A 15,616-nucleotide genomic window follows, 5' to 3' on the forward strand; every position below is an offset into this window, starting at 1 on the left:
ATGCAGCGGCTTTCAATATACTATTAAAAGTTGGTCCAAAACTCTTTGGTGAGTTAGTTCATTGGTAACGAGTACAGCTGCAGCTCTCTTTAATCACCATACATTTATCCTAAGACTCCTAGAGAACAGTAGTTTGAATTTCAGATATTCAAATTTAGGCAATTCTGAGATGTCTCTGCTGGAAAGTGTCAGAGAAAAAAACCAAACTTCCTCAGCTTACCTTCTCATGGCCAGGGTTCTTCACAATCCACATTCTTCAGAGTGATTACAAAAGAATTTCCTTCAAAGGACTGAATACATTTCTTTGGGAGAAGAGATTTACATTTAAAATGGTGTTTTAAAAAATTTCCATTTAATTACTATAGCTATTTTTTTTTTCAGTTTCCAATTATTCTTCTCAGCACAGCCTACTTACTCACTCACCATAATTTCTAAGCAAGTACTTCTATACTTGGGATGATTTTTCGTTAAGGCAATCGAAGATAAATGTTAGGAACAAATTCAGGGGGAAAAAAAACAAACTATTTTCTGCTGAATGTGCCAAAAGTGGCGAACGTGCCTTATTTTGGATAATCTTCTGCCTTACGAGCTTAGCTACGTAGACACGGCCAGAAAGCTTGATGTATTATTTCCTCACATGATAGTTTTTTTTTTCCCTTCTAGCTATAGCACAGTTCCACAGGCAATTCTTTTCTAAAGGAATCACAAAAGCTTTTCTCTACGCTTCTGCCTAAAAGCTATTTTTCACATCAGAATTTGGGGATAACATTCAAATGAGTCATTTCAGTATGATGTAACCCACCTTACAGCATCATGGAAAACAGGTCCTGCCTTCCCGTAGGTTCAGACATATGAAGAAAGTCCAGAAGTAGTTATTTTCCTCCTCACTTTTATAGCCCTGGAACCGACTCAATAATTTTCCCTTTTTTGGGGGGGAGGGGCGGGGAGTTATGTGGTTCATCTTTTGGTTCTTTTTCCTCTTTGTTCCATCATTTCAAAAAGCTATCTTTAAAAACACCCTTCCTTTAGAGTGACCTTCCTGTAAATTTTTCCCTTATAGGTCTATCTGCAATGCACTTCAGCTGGGTTTTTCATCTGAGCAGGCATTAGTGACAATCTCTCTCCAGTCTACCTTGTTCCAATCACCTTACTGGAGAACTTTATTTCAATTCCTGTTAATTTTTAGGTGGACCACTAGTATTGCCTGGAGAATACATCTCGTGTTCCTATTTTCTATTAGTGGATAATTGCCTCATGAGTTCCTACTGTTTGCTGTAGCCCAGGTTAAGAATTCCCTGTCTTAAGATTTGTCACCTCCCACTGCTTTCCATCAATTTAGGGTCAGAATTTTCCTTTATCTACATCTACCACCCATCTCCAGTCTTTGTGGATGTCTGGAAGAACAGAGATTTTCCTGGTCTGACCCATAGTTTTGGCCCAAGCTATAGTTGAATGAACCAACTGCATCACCAATTAAAAGAGTGAGGACTTCCAGTCATGCCATCACTGCATCGTGGCGTTTCTTCATCAAGCCGTGTGGCCGACAGGGACTTGGCGCTCCGGCCAGGTGTCAGGCCTGAGGCTCTGAGGTGGGAGAGCCGAGTCCAGGACACTGGGCCACCAGAGATCTCCTGTCCCCACATAATATCAATCGGCAAGAGCTCTCCCAGAGATCTCCATCTCAATGCTAAGACCCAGCTCCACTCAACGACCAGAGAGCTCCAGTGCTGGATACCCCATGCCAAACAACTAGCAAGACAGTAACACAACCCCACCCATTAGCAGAGAGACTGCCTAAAATCATAAGTTCACAGACACCCCAAAACACACCACCGGACATGGTGCTGCCCACCAGAAAGCCAAGATCCAGCCTCATCCACCAGAACACAGGCACCAGTCCCCTCCACCAGAAAGCATACACAACCCACTGAACCAACCTTACCCACTGGGGGCAGACACCAAAACAACGGGAACTACAAACCTGCAGCCTGCGAAAAGGAGACCTCAAACGCAGTAAGTTAAACAAAATGAGAAGACAGAGAAATATGCAGCAGATGAAGGAGCAAGAATAACCCCCACCAGACCAAACAAATGAAGAGGAAATAGGCAGTCTACCTGAAAAAGAATTCAGAGTAATGATAGTAAAGATGATCCAAAATCATGGAAATAGAATGGAGAAAAAAACAAACGTTTAACAATGACCTAGAAGAACTAAAGAACAAACAAACAAAAGATGAACAACACAATAAATGAAATTAAAAATTCTCTAGAAGGAATCAGTAGCAGAGTAACTAAGGCAGAAGAAAGGATAAGTGACCTGGAAGATAAAATAGTGGAAATAATTACCACAGAGCAGAATAAAGAAAAAAGAATTGAGGACAGTCTCAGAGACCTCTGGGACAACATTAAATGCACCAACATTCGAATTATATGGGTCCCAGAAGAAGAAGAGAGAAAGAAAGGGACTGAGAAAATATTTGAAGAGATTATAGTCGAAAACTTCCCTAATATGGGAAAGGAAATAGTTAATCAAGTCCAGGAAATGCAGAGAGTCCCATACAGGAAAATCCAGGAGAAACATGCCAAGACACATATTAATCAAGTGATCAAAAATTAAACACAAAGAAAAAATATTAAAAGCAGCAGGGGAAAAGCAACAATTAACATACAAGGGAATCCTCATAAGATTAACAGCTGATCTTTCAGGAGAAACTCTGCAAGCCAGAAGGGAGTGGCAGGACATATTTAAAGTGATGAAAGGGAAAAACCTACAACCAAGATTACTCTGCCCAGCAAGGATCTCATTCAGATTTGAGAGAGAAATTAAAACCTTTACAGACAAGCAAAAGCTAAGAGAATTCAGCACCACCAAACCAGCTTTACAACAAATGCTAAAGGAACTTCTCTAGGCAGGAAACACAAGAGAAGGAAAATACCTACAATAACAAACCCAAACCAATTAAGAAAATGCTAATAGGAACATACATATCGATAATTACCTTAAATGTAAATGGATTAAATGCTCCAACCAAAAGACATAGACTGGCTGAATGGATACAAAAAGACCCATATATATGCTGTCTACAAGACACCCACTTCAGACCTAGGGACACATACAGACTGAAAGTGAGGGGATGGAAAAAGATATTCCATGCAAATGGAAGTCAAAAGAAAGCTGGAGTAGCATTCTCATATAAGACAAAATAGACTTTAAAATAAAGACTATTACAAGAGACAAAGAAGGACACTACATAATGATCAAGGGATCAATGCAAGAAGAAGATATAACAATTATAAACATTTATGCACCCAACATAGGAGCACCTCAATACATAAGGCAGATGCTAACAGCCATAAAAGGGGAAATTGAGATTAACACAATCATAGTTGGGGACTTTAACACCCCACTTTCACCAATGGACAGATCATCTAAAATGAAAATAAATAAGGGAACAGAAGCTTTAAATGATACATTAAACAAGATGGACTTAATTGATATTTATAGGACATTCCATCCAAAAACAACAGAATACACTTTCAAGTGCTCATGGAACGTTCTCCAGGATAGATCATATCTTGGTTCACAAATCAAGCCTTGGTATATTTAAGAAAACTGAAATCATATCAAGTATCTTTTCCAACCACAACGCTATGAGACTAGATATCAATTACAGGAAAAAAACTGTAAAAAATACAAACACATGGAGGCTAAACAATACACTACTTAATAACCCAGAGATCACTGAAGAAATCAAAGAGGAAAACAAAAAATACCTAGAAACAAATGACAATGAAAACACCATACAACCCAGCAATCCCACTACTGGGCATATACCCTGAGAAAACCATAATTCAAGAAGAGTCATGTACCACAATGTTCACTGCAGCACTATTTACAATAGCCAGGACATGGAAGCAACCTAAGAGTCCACTGACAGATGCATGGATAAAGAAGATGTGCTACATACAAACAATGGAATATTACTCAGCCATCAAAAGGAAACGAAATTGATTTATTTGTAGTGAGGTGGATGGACCTAGAGACTGTCATACAGAGTGAAGTAAGTCAGAAAGAGAAAAACAAGTACTGCATGCTGACACATACATACAGAGTCTAAAAAAGAAAAAAAAGGTTCTGCAGAACCTAGTGGCAGGACAGGAATAAAGGTGAAGATGTAGATAATGGACTTGAGGACATGGGAAGGGGGAAGGGTAAGCTGGGACAAAGTGAGAGAGTGGCATGGACATATATACACTACCAAATGTGAAATAAATAGCTAGTGGGAAGCAGCCGCATAGCACAAGATCAGCTCGGTGCTCTGTGACCACCTAGAGGGGTGGGATAGGGAGGGTGGGAGGGAGACGCAAGAGGGAGGAGATATGGGGATATATGTGTATGTATAGCTGATTCACCTTGTTATACAGCAGAAACTAACACAACATTGTAAAGCAACTATACTCCAATAAAGATGTTAAAGAAAATGGCCCCCAAGGAAAAAATAAATAAAAGTGTGTACCTGGATCCTGTTTTTTAGGAATCTTGTTCTCTACCTCTCTTGCTTTCAAGCTTCTAAAAATCTTAACATCTTTATCAGTCCTTCCTGGATTCTCTGATCTCTACACGAGGTTTCTTAGGTCCTGACAGTTCTTGGCCATGTGACTTGCTTCCTTCCTCATCCATTTTCTGGGCATCCACTCTGAGCTGGAGGTCCCGCCACAGGGAAGTGAGATTCTAGCATAGGACAATTTTAGAAAGTGGTGACCAACGCTGACACACACTTACAAACTAAGTGGGTGGTAGCCTTGGGAGATAGTAAAAATGGTTATTTCTACCTGGCTCCTGGCACATGGTAAGCACTAGGTTATTAGCTCGATGTTTAGAAATACTCTACAGTAGTACATTTTTAATTTTATTTAAAATTTTTTAATTTTTTTTCCTCTTTGGCTGAGGACTGTTTGTACTGTCTTATTAAAATACTGTAGGGGCTTCCCTGGTGGCACAGTGGTTGAGAGTCCGCCTGCCAACGCAGGGGACGCAGGTTCGTGCCCCGGTCCGGGAAGATCCCACATGCCGCGGAGCGGCTGGGCCCGTGAGCCATGGCTGCTGAGCCTGCGTGTCTGGAGCCTGTGCTCCGCAACGGGAGAGGCCACAACAGTGAGAGGTCCACGTACCGCAAAAATAAATAAAATAAAATAAAATAAAATAAAATACTGTATCTGGAACTATTCTAGGTTAAAGGAAACTGAAGATGCATGACAACTAAATGCATTGCTTATCCCTGGATTAAAAATAATTCTCAAGGCCATTCTTGGTACCAAGGGGGAGGTTTTCATCTGGACTGTATATTAGGTAATAGTATTGTATCAATGTTATATTTCTTGAGTGTGAGCAGTGTATTGTGGTTATAAGAATGTCCTTGTTTCAAAATATGGAGTGTCATAATGTAACTTACTTTAGGATAGTTCAGAAAAAATTCCATCTCTGTATCTATAGGGAGAAGTACACACACACACACACACAAACACACACACTCAGAGTGGCACAGAGAATGTGGCAAAATGTGAACGGAAAACGTAGGTGATAGGTATGAGTGTTCATTATGTTATTCTTGCGTTTATTCCGTAGCTTTGAAATTTTTCCATATAAAAAGTTGGGGAAAAGCAAAAAAGATTAAAAAATGAAATACTCTGAAACTACCTTAAGTGATTTTTAAAGAAAAAGTCAGAGAAGAGAAGAAGGAATTGACACATCAGTTCTGAAACCAAACACAAATACTTTTTATTTATGGGGTATTGTTTTACATCAATTCCATTAAAACCTAAAACCAGTTTGCTGTACTCAAGTTAGATGGCATAACAGTATTTCAGTTAAGCTGGGAGTCACAGGACTTGCACACGTTTATGAAGGTAATGCAAATACTGACGACACGAAGCATTCACAGTTACAGGTTAGCTGCTGTTCACTAACAGTAACCCCCAAGAGAAATGACTTCATGAAAAAAAGCAACCCACGTTTTGGTCTCATTTACAGACACCCAACCTTTCAGTTGGTCAATGAATTCTATACATTTATTATACAACGTATGAAAGAATAAAAGATAAGGCGTACAGAGGTATTTTAGCAGTTGTAAGAATAAAAACCAAGGGCACAAACTAATTTTTAAAGCTTTCTGTATAAACTTCAAAAGCACTGTTAAGATGGAGACTGAGAGGCAACAGAAGTTTGTTGTTAATCCAGAATCTAGAGGTCTGTCTAGTCAGATTTATAAAAACTTAATTCAGAGGTCATGCTTCAAATAAGCTGCATGTAATGTTATAGAAAGTGTTTATGGCAAATCAAATAAGGAAATTTCCAACCTACCGCAGCAGTAAACATCTAAAAGTTGCATTCTATTATGACAGAGTATTGCAACGTGGAGTTCAAAACATGATGGAAAGAGAAAGTGGGGAGACGTAGGTGAGAAAGAAAAACCAGAAAAAGGCACCCTCATTCACTTGGCATTCACCCATAAACAAGTGCTTATGTAACTGAGGGACATTTTTAAGAAAAAGTATCTTATTACCCTGGCCCCTCTTCTTCCCCTTAAAAATAACTGCACAGAATCAAGAAAACCAAGGGCAAGCACTCTGCAGTCACAATGATTTATTTTTCAAGGGAGTTCAAAGATTACTTGGACTTCTCTAAATACGCAAGATTATCCCTTTGGAATACTTATTTCCATATTAGGTACATCATGAAATAGTTTTTACTTGGCTTTTCCAAAACCCCTATCATCAAAATGTCCACTGTGGTTAAAATGTAACATCTTCCCTGTAACAATCCTTTTATTTTAGGATTAACTGTGCTTTAGTGTTTAAAAAATTCTCCAGTTTCTAACGATACCTTTTAAACCAATTTCATCTATGATTTATATTTGCTTTAAACAAAACTAGAGTTGATCAAATTTAAGAACTGCTGCCTTTAAAGTGTAATTTGTTAACTTTATGGGATCCTTTTGAAAATGACTCAAGTTTTCAACAGATTGGAACCTGCCTATGGCCAATCGCCACTGGAGTAGCAGGCGCCCGTCAGAACGGAAGCCCTTTCAACGCGTTGGTCTCAGGAGCAGTGCTTGCTCAACATCTTCTATCCTTTGCAGATAGGAATTTGTGCAAACTGGTGCAAACTGGTATGAATGTGTAAGGTAGAAGGGAGTCTACAACTTCTCAACAAGGAATGGTTAAGTATGCTTAATCACTACAGAGTTTTTCCAACTTCTGGTTTATTTCACAGCAAACCAAACCTTTCTATTCAGTAGAAAAAGGAAGTAATTTCATTCTACCATATGATTTTGTATATGCACACACACTGTATATACATACAAAATTCCTGTCTTTGGTGGTTCAGTTAGGGAAAAAAATAATATATGAAAATCTGAACACTGTTGGCAAAGAAACTGTGAAATCATGGTCAAGAGTAGCACTGTCTGTGTGCTTTACTCATTTAATGCCATTTAGAGGTTCATATTTGACCCAAAAGGTTTTGGGGCCAGATTTTGAAATAATCGGAACCTCTTCCAACTGCTGCATGTTCAATCATGGATTTTGCTCACAACTAGGCATTCACTTGTTTAAATGCACCATTAGCTTTCACTTGGTTTAAGTCATTAGACTTTTGTGTTTTCACAAAACTTTAGGGACTAAATTAGTCATTCAATAGCACCAGATAGTTGAGGGAGAAACATGTTATTTATACATTTCCTTGAGACGGGTAAGACAAGGGGAGAAAAAAAAAGAAGACATAAAATACAAACCTAAAACTACCGTCCTGTTTACTCTTGTTTCCTCATCCACATAAATAATGGCTATCACCTCTCTGTACACATTACTCAGGTAATGATGAGCAGCCCCTCCAGGAAAGGTCCTACCGTGTAATAGAGATTTTAGCTCAATGCTGGTGGTGTCATGTCCACTGCCTGCAATGGACATTCTGCCAGTAAAAGCCTAGCGTGAAAGAAACAAAAATGGAAAACAAAACAAAACAAAACACCTCTCACTTATAGTATAGTTCTTTCCGCTTCAAAACTAGAGAATTAAACACCATGAAAGCTTAACTAAAAATTCAAGCCACAACTAAAAGTGCTCTGCAGTTATAAATTGCCAGCAAACCATTAGGTTTTCATGGAGGTGGCAAAATAAATTTTACTTAGAATGGCATAGAAAGCATCAGCAGACCAAACACTGACTAGAAGAATGCAAAAGGAAAAAAAAAAAAAAACACTAAAAAAGTGTACAAAAGTTTAAAACCAATGAAAAAAAAAAAGATGCAATTTTAATTTGTTCATCTGTACCTATAGTCAAACCATGCTAGCTTTCACATTAGAAAATCAAAACCTATACCCTGCATGGTGGAAATGATTTGTGGCATAGTATGTGTCTGTATGTTCAATTATTCTAACTTCCATCATTTAAAAATACTAATACTTAAGTAAACCAAATTATATTTGGCATATGCCTCTGAAAAGTTATGACTCCCGCCTCCTTCCAAAGTTGGCCTCTTAAACAATAAGGTTAATTCTGGCAACATTTGCATATGGTAACAGTTGTTCTGTCTTGTTTTCTGAAATGCTACATTTGAGACCAAATAAATGTATAATTGGTTCATCTGAAAAAAGGGACTAGAAATATGCCACAAAAATTATTTTACAATACATTTTTGCAGAAATAATCTCTAGGTGAAGCTTCTTCTTTTTATACACATATACAAAATTTAAACAGCAATATACACATAATCACAGTGAGGACGTTGGCAAATTCGCCAATCTGTAGTGTAAATACAAACTGCAAAGCAGCCTTCCAAGAGAACAATGCTACACAGCAAGCAGAGCTGGCCCATTCAATAGCATACACCAACACGTCCCTGCCAAAGGGAGACAGTGCAAGAAAAGCAGCATGCGCTTGGATACAAACAGCAATTTATGGCTAATGGTTGACATAACTGTGGTAACAGTGACTCTCTCGCTGCTATGCATAAAGTTCTAGGACATCTGTTTGTCTTTATACCATTCCACAAACTCGTCCAACAAAACTGGCCCTGAAGAGAGAGAGAGAACAACACGGCTATGAGGCTTCTCACAATGAGGCAGATGAGCAAATGTGCAGGGGCGGGGGGAGGGCGGGGGAACACCTGCCCGGTACTTACATGCTCCATCTTCATCGTAGTTGCTGAGGTCAAGGTTAATTGTTCTGCTAAACTCTAGCACATTGCACCACTGGTCTTTGTTAATAACTTTATATTTTGATTGCTGATGGAGGGAAAAGTAGTATGAATTACTGACACACCAATTAACAAATGAGATGGTTTCAATTGCTGTAACAATCAACTTAATAAAGTTCACGAAGGTTAACTCTTTCCATCTGAGGTACGTTAAGCACCAATCTAACCACTGGACCACCAGGGAAGTCAGCACTAATCTAGGAGAAGGGTGAGAGAGAGCAAGAGGGGGGCTTCAGATGACAATTTTCATTATAAAAATATTATGGGGGCTCAACACAAAACAACAAATACATCAAAGAAACACAATTTTACATCCCCAGAAGTGAAATTTCTAAACGGCAGAAACCCTTTTACGTAAAAGAGCGATAATTCCTATCCCACAGAGATGTGGCAAGGATTTAAAGAGATAACTTCTCTAATTCACATAAAGTACTTTATTTAGTGCTTGGCACACAGTAAGTGCTAAATAAAGAGTTGCTCCCATTAACATCCCCTGACATGAACGGCATGCTCACTGTCAAGCTGTTAGCTTACAGCGCACGCAGTGGTGGGCTGACTCAACGAGACCTTGTTAAGTGCTGCAAGCGGTCTCAGGACCAGGCGGTCTAGCCACTGAAGAGTTACTGCTCTAATAATTCAGAACTTGAGTCTGATCATAAAAGAACTCAGAATAGCGATGAACTAGTTTTTCCTCTTCCTCCCAGACAAGAAATACGCCACATGCATATTTTAAAATACAGTATTCCTGTATAAAACCCAGTCCAACAATGTTTAAAAATCCTCGCCACCAAAATCAGGAACACTGGAAAACAAAACAACTACTTAAAAGCAAAGAGAGCTGCACCAACAGTATGGAGGATGCAAACACAAGAAAAGCTCAAATGAAAGGATTATTGTGCCCTTTTCAAAGAAAAATGCAAACTAATATAAGAGAGAGAACAAAGCACAGACCACAAGTTTAACTTTCTAAGCAACTAAAAGCAAAACCCAGTCACCGAAACAGTTGATGGTGCTCCTGGAACTGTGCGAAGTCAAATTTGCTGGCGGCAAGGTCTTCAGCTACAGAACCCTTCACACCCGGGCTCAAATTCTGCCCCACTCTTATGAGAATAGGAACCTGTTTCTACTCATTTTCCAAACAAAGCTAACACTTCTGAAGGTTGTCAGAGAAACTGGAACAGATCACCGGTAAATATGGGTTGTCACAAGTACAAGTAAACAAGTACTTCTTATATTAAAAACTAGTTTTTATACCTTCCTTCAGGAGTCCCAGTTAATAATGCTAAAAGCAATTTTTAATAATAGTTCTCAAAGAATCCTATCAGTTGGAGGTTTTTCTGGACCATTACACCAAGTAAGTTGTAAGGAAGATCATTTCAAGAGTGAAGCTGGAGTCAGGGGAAGGCCCAGGATCTTCTCAAAGATGCAACACCCTAATCCTTTCAAGCAGAAAGCATTTTTTAAAGGGGCCTGGGACTGGAGGGCAAGAAGGATGCTCTATAGACATGACAACCCATGTAACTCAAACTTACATCTCAGATTCTTTCAGGTCCTGCAGAGTTATTACACGGCAACAAAGCCAGTTCTTAATAACCAACAGCTCAAAATTTCTATCACTAATACTTAAAGCAAACGAACGACAATGAGAGAGGCAAGTGCTGGATTACTTCTAACACAAACGTGAAGAAAATTTAAACTGCAGGAGATGCTGTCTGAAGGAGTTTGCCACTTAGATTGATCTAGGTCCCCAAGTTACTTGGAGATAAGCGTAGATAAGAATACATTACAAACTTAAGTTAGTGAGAAGGCAGGTGGCTGTCCTCTAACCTTTGCTTCATAAAAGTAGAACTTCACCTAAAGCCACAAAAGAAAGTAAATCTTGCTTTACTCTTTTTATAAAGAGCAGGAAATCTAAACAAAAAGAAGCTTTTAAAATGGGGACAAGAAAGGAAAGGACAGAGCCGCGCTGTCTCTGATGCGTTTGCACTGGGGAGTGATGCGGCACATGCAATGCACACACAGGCACACTCAGAACGCAGGGAAGTGCTCACTGACAGCAATTACGTCACCACAGTTCCTACAGGCAGAAAAGTACAACAAACAGAAAATTACATAAAAGAGTTAAATCAAGTATACTTGGTTGTTCTAAGCAAGCAAACATACATTCCATAAAATAACAATTTAGTACCTCTAAGAATTGGTGAAAAACTGGAAAAAGGGGCCAGATTTTTCCTAATAACAGTCCCAACATGCACTTGGCAGTGTTTATGTCTAGGCTGCGCTGGTCCTTTTCCTGTTTAACAAACAAAAACAAGGATGAGCCAGGTGCCCCCAAATAATAAATCCCAATAATCCAAATTTCTGTTTTACTTCCAACAAAAAATTAGTAAACAGCTCATGTATCATACACTATAAAAACCCACAATCCAGACTAAGGTGGGGGAGGGGAGGTAGTCAGGACACAGTGGGAAGAGTAAACGGTTTTGTACTATATAATTTTACTGTGAGAAAGAGTCATGTCAACTGAATGATCAATCTAATGCAAAATACATTAGTTACATGGTAACAAACTCTATGATTATTTCATGCGATAAATAAAAATCTGTAACTTGCTGTTTGACATTTATGATTATTATCAACATCATAATTACTGATCCCAAAGCCCATAACTTGACGAAATGGAGTTTAAAGGTTTCTAATTCCATGCTTAGGAATCAGGTTTCCTTGATAAAAATCATTTTTCCACCAATTTTTATTTCTTTGGTAAATGTTTCTCTTATAACCTAAATATGGTGTTAAATTGAGCTCATAATGAACGCTGGGGCTCTGGAGGGTCTTCCCAAATCAGAGGATGCATTCACTCCCCCACTCTGGGGGAAAGCAGTCTGTCTACCTGTTACAGTCCTTCTTACCTTGGAGTCGCTGGATGTGAAATCTCCTAGCAGAACACCCCTAACTAACAGCCAAGTGAAAGACAACATTGCATAAGGAATCCAGAAAAGACATTTACATAAACCTGAATATGGGCAGATTAAGCTCATTTTACTTATACTTGCAATTAAGAATCCTAATTTCTCACTGATCTTTCTTACAAATTTCCATTCGGGAACTACAGGTGGGCAGTTTCTATGCAAAAGGACAGAGGACGTGGGACCCTAGGTGGTAACTATATATATCCAGAGCTAGCCTCCTCGTGGTATCTCAACTACAAAGAAAGTTTGCAAAAGTACTTTTCTACAGAGGGAAAAGGAAAAGTGCCTGGCTATCCCACGTGGGGTGGAATCTAGATGTTCACCAAATTACGGGGTGATGCCGTGACCACCACTGTCAGCCACATATGCAGCTACACACACCTCCCCAAAAAATTGTTACCGCAAGGATTCTAACAGTGAAGTGCTCTTTAGTATACAGAGAATTTCTGGCCGTGACACTGAATTTTAAAGTGACGGACTTAAACAATACAGCAAATGTAAGGGCCTAACTCAAAAGCCAACAAAGTAGATGAAGATTCGGGAAGATGTGTGATGGGTCTGTCTTTTGGTCCTGGTTGTACAGCACAACGACCGTTCACCAACAGACCAGGCCAGATGGCTCCGAGTCACCCTTCCCTGTTCTGGCCACACAACTGAAGTCTGAGGATGGCGGGGGACCCCAACTCCACAGTTCAGTGCAAATAGGGGCCTCCTCTCTACAGCCTGCTCTGCTGTCCCCGGCCACGCATATCATCCTGCTCAGGGCTGCAGTACTCACTCCGTGGAGAGGATGACGGCAGGAAAGGTGCCCTCGAGGGGGCCCACCTTCTGCCACCAAGCCTCACAGGTCTGTTGCACTGGACGGGCTCTTGCTTCTGTGGTGCACTGTGCAAGGAAACGGAAAGCTTCCTCTCACCGTGTCACGTGGGTCTGGCAGCAACGGCACACCCCGCTATGGAGCATCCACAAGGAAAACGAGGGAACTGTTGAAAACACACGCGGCACCACAGGACCGGGCCCCAGGTCACCTGCTGAACAACAGCTCGGGCAGCACTGGGCTGAGGGCACGGGCGCTCTGGAAATGCTCTCCCTTCGAGGAGTTTGTAATCCTTCACTCAACCTAAAGTCCCTAGTCTTGCCCTGATAACATACTGTGCCTTCTTCCAACATCATCCATGTCCCCGTCACAATGGACATACACTAAGGTGACAAAAAAAAAAGATACAAAGGACCTGGACAGACTCTTTGAAACAGTGCAATCATCTGACAAACTGATGATCATGAAGGATTTCAATGCATGTGTTTGGCAGCGATGCCAAAACATGGATGAAAGGCATCAGACTCACAGGACTGGAAAGCTGAACAGCACTCACTTACTCCTGCTCTGCAAGGGTGCCAGCCAGCAGCTCGCAATCACTAACACCATCTTCTGCCTAGCAAATAAGAGAGAGATATTATGGATGCACTTGCGATCTGAACAGTGGCATCTCGCTGATAACCAACATTGCCTGTGGGTGGATGTGAGGCTACGTGCAAATGACCATGACTGGGAGCACTCCGAATTCCTGGGGACAGCACAGCTGAGAGACCCCAGAGCAAACAGCTACTAAACAGCAAAATGGAGACATGCCCAGGGGGTTCTCTGACAATGATCCTAATGGCATTCTCAAAGGGCTTCCCAATTAAAAGTGAAATGAATCTCCCAGAATGCTATGAAGCAGCCATCAACATTACAAGTATTAAAAAAATCACCTTAACAAATTCAAGGAATACAGCAAAGACATCTATCTAGAACCCCCTCGCAGGAAATTCAAATAGTACACTGTCAACACCAACGCTGTGACTCTGCTCGTGGAGCACCAGGGAGCGAGTGGCAGATTTCTGCATCTCAAGGTCAGAATTTAAGCAGAAAGGACCTTGAGACAGGCTGTCCAGAGTAAATAAGCATCCCCTGAAGGCCCACTGAGGTTAAGGGAGAAGAAGTGAAACTTTTCTCCCTGCCCACCTCTTAACCCAACTTTCATTTTCTAAGATAACAAAATAAAAAGCAATGTTATTTTTCAAATAATAATAGGAACTGAACAGGTTCTATACACACACCAAAGACGTACTAACCCCCTACAATACACAACTAGATTCTGCCTTGTGGTCTTCCTTAAACACAGATTTTAAAATTCAGTTACAGATGAGATCAGTCCTCTTATTTGCAGCTGCAAGACCAAAGGATCCTTCTCTGAATATTCTATGAAGTTATGTTTCGTATATGGAATGCACTACTCAAGCTAAAGACTACTAACACCTAATGTAGAGTAGAGAATAATGAAGTTTTACCAAGTTCTGATTTGACGTTCAAAAATGAAAACAAATATTGCCTTTGTTTATGTAAGACTGTTCCAACACAGGTCTTCCTGTAACATGTGAAAACTAAGCATTTTTTTTCTTAAATGGCACCAATGACACAAACTGAATCAAAGTAATTAAACAGTTAATTGTCAATATGCAAATATAAATATGATATTACAAAAATTAATCTTCAAACAGCTAGGTATCCAGATACGCTGTATCACCGACCCTTGTGTCAAATGATCTACTTCCAGTTTTCACAAAGTTTTAATAGCTTAAAGACTTGCACTTGAAAAGGGGAATGCTGAATTACTAAAATTATAAAGAAAAAATCTTCAACATTCAAAAAGAAATCCTTAAGATTTTCGAGAGAGACTAGATGAACTTGAGAAACAGTATATAAATGCCCATGATCACAAACATTTTAAATGGTGACAACCAAGTCAGAAATCAGTACATGAAATCAAAAGGCCTTCACTGAAGACCTGTAATATATAGGTCATGGAACTCTCATTTGAGACCACAGGATTACAAAATAGAGAAAATGCAGTCTTCCTTACCACAGTTCAACAAACATAAGGCAAAAATAGCGCTAAAGAACTCAAATCTTCAAGTGGTTGTTTACAAAGCTGAAAATACAGCAAATCAGTTTTTTGAATGAGAGTTGTTTTCTTTTTTTTAATACACATTAGAAACAAGCAAAAAGGTCATAAAACCCATGAGTGCCCTCCCACTGGGAAAAGTGAAACTAAACCATGATGCTCTTAGAACTTACCCCAGCATAGTTTTCAAATAACAATGTTTGCAAGGCAATTACTTGATTAAGCTCAACTACTGACAATTCCTTTAAAACAAAAGAAAAAGAAAGATCTGCCAACAGGCGTAGCCTCTCCACAGTGTTTTGTTTGGCATAGATTCTATTACTGTATGCACTACTCTTGGAAGGTAAATTATTATTTGAAACCTAAGTAATGCCAGCGAAGAATAATTCAACAACTATTTCTAATTCCGTGGTTAACTTTTACGGAGAATTTAAACTGAGCCA

At 39.6% G+C, this 15,616-nt stretch overlaps 1 protein-coding gene across 6 annotated transcripts in view; it reads right to left on the reverse strand.

Annotated features, from left to right (window-relative positions):
* Positions 1-5,754: 5,754 nt before the first annotated feature.
* The window catches only part of DCUN1D4 (defective in cullin neddylation 1 domain containing 4), a gene marked incomplete at its 5' end in the record, with an annotated part of 69,857 nt that continues 59,995 nt past the window's right edge, over positions 5,755-15,616 (reverse strand). For 5 of the 6 annotated variants that reach the window (XM_081229735.1, XM_081229731.1, XM_081229733.1 and 2 more), the window contains 3 exons: positions 5,755-9,073; positions 9,182-9,284; positions 11,445-11,549. In XM_081229735.1, the coding sequence (XP_081085861.1) occupies positions 9,018-9,073; positions 9,182-9,284; positions 11,445-11,549 (264 nt within the window). In that variant the 3' untranslated portion in view covers positions 5,755-9,017. The remainder of the gene's footprint in view (positions 9,074-9,181; positions 9,285-11,444; positions 11,550-15,616) is intronic. The other variant, XM_081229734.1, reaches the window with a different exon arrangement.

This window comes from Mesoplodon bidens, assembly GCF_964165515.1.
Source record: "Mesoplodon bidens genome assembly, chromosome: 1".
Lineage (NCBI taxonomy): Eukaryota > Metazoa > Chordata > Mammalia > Artiodactyla > Ziphiidae > Mesoplodon > Mesoplodon bidens.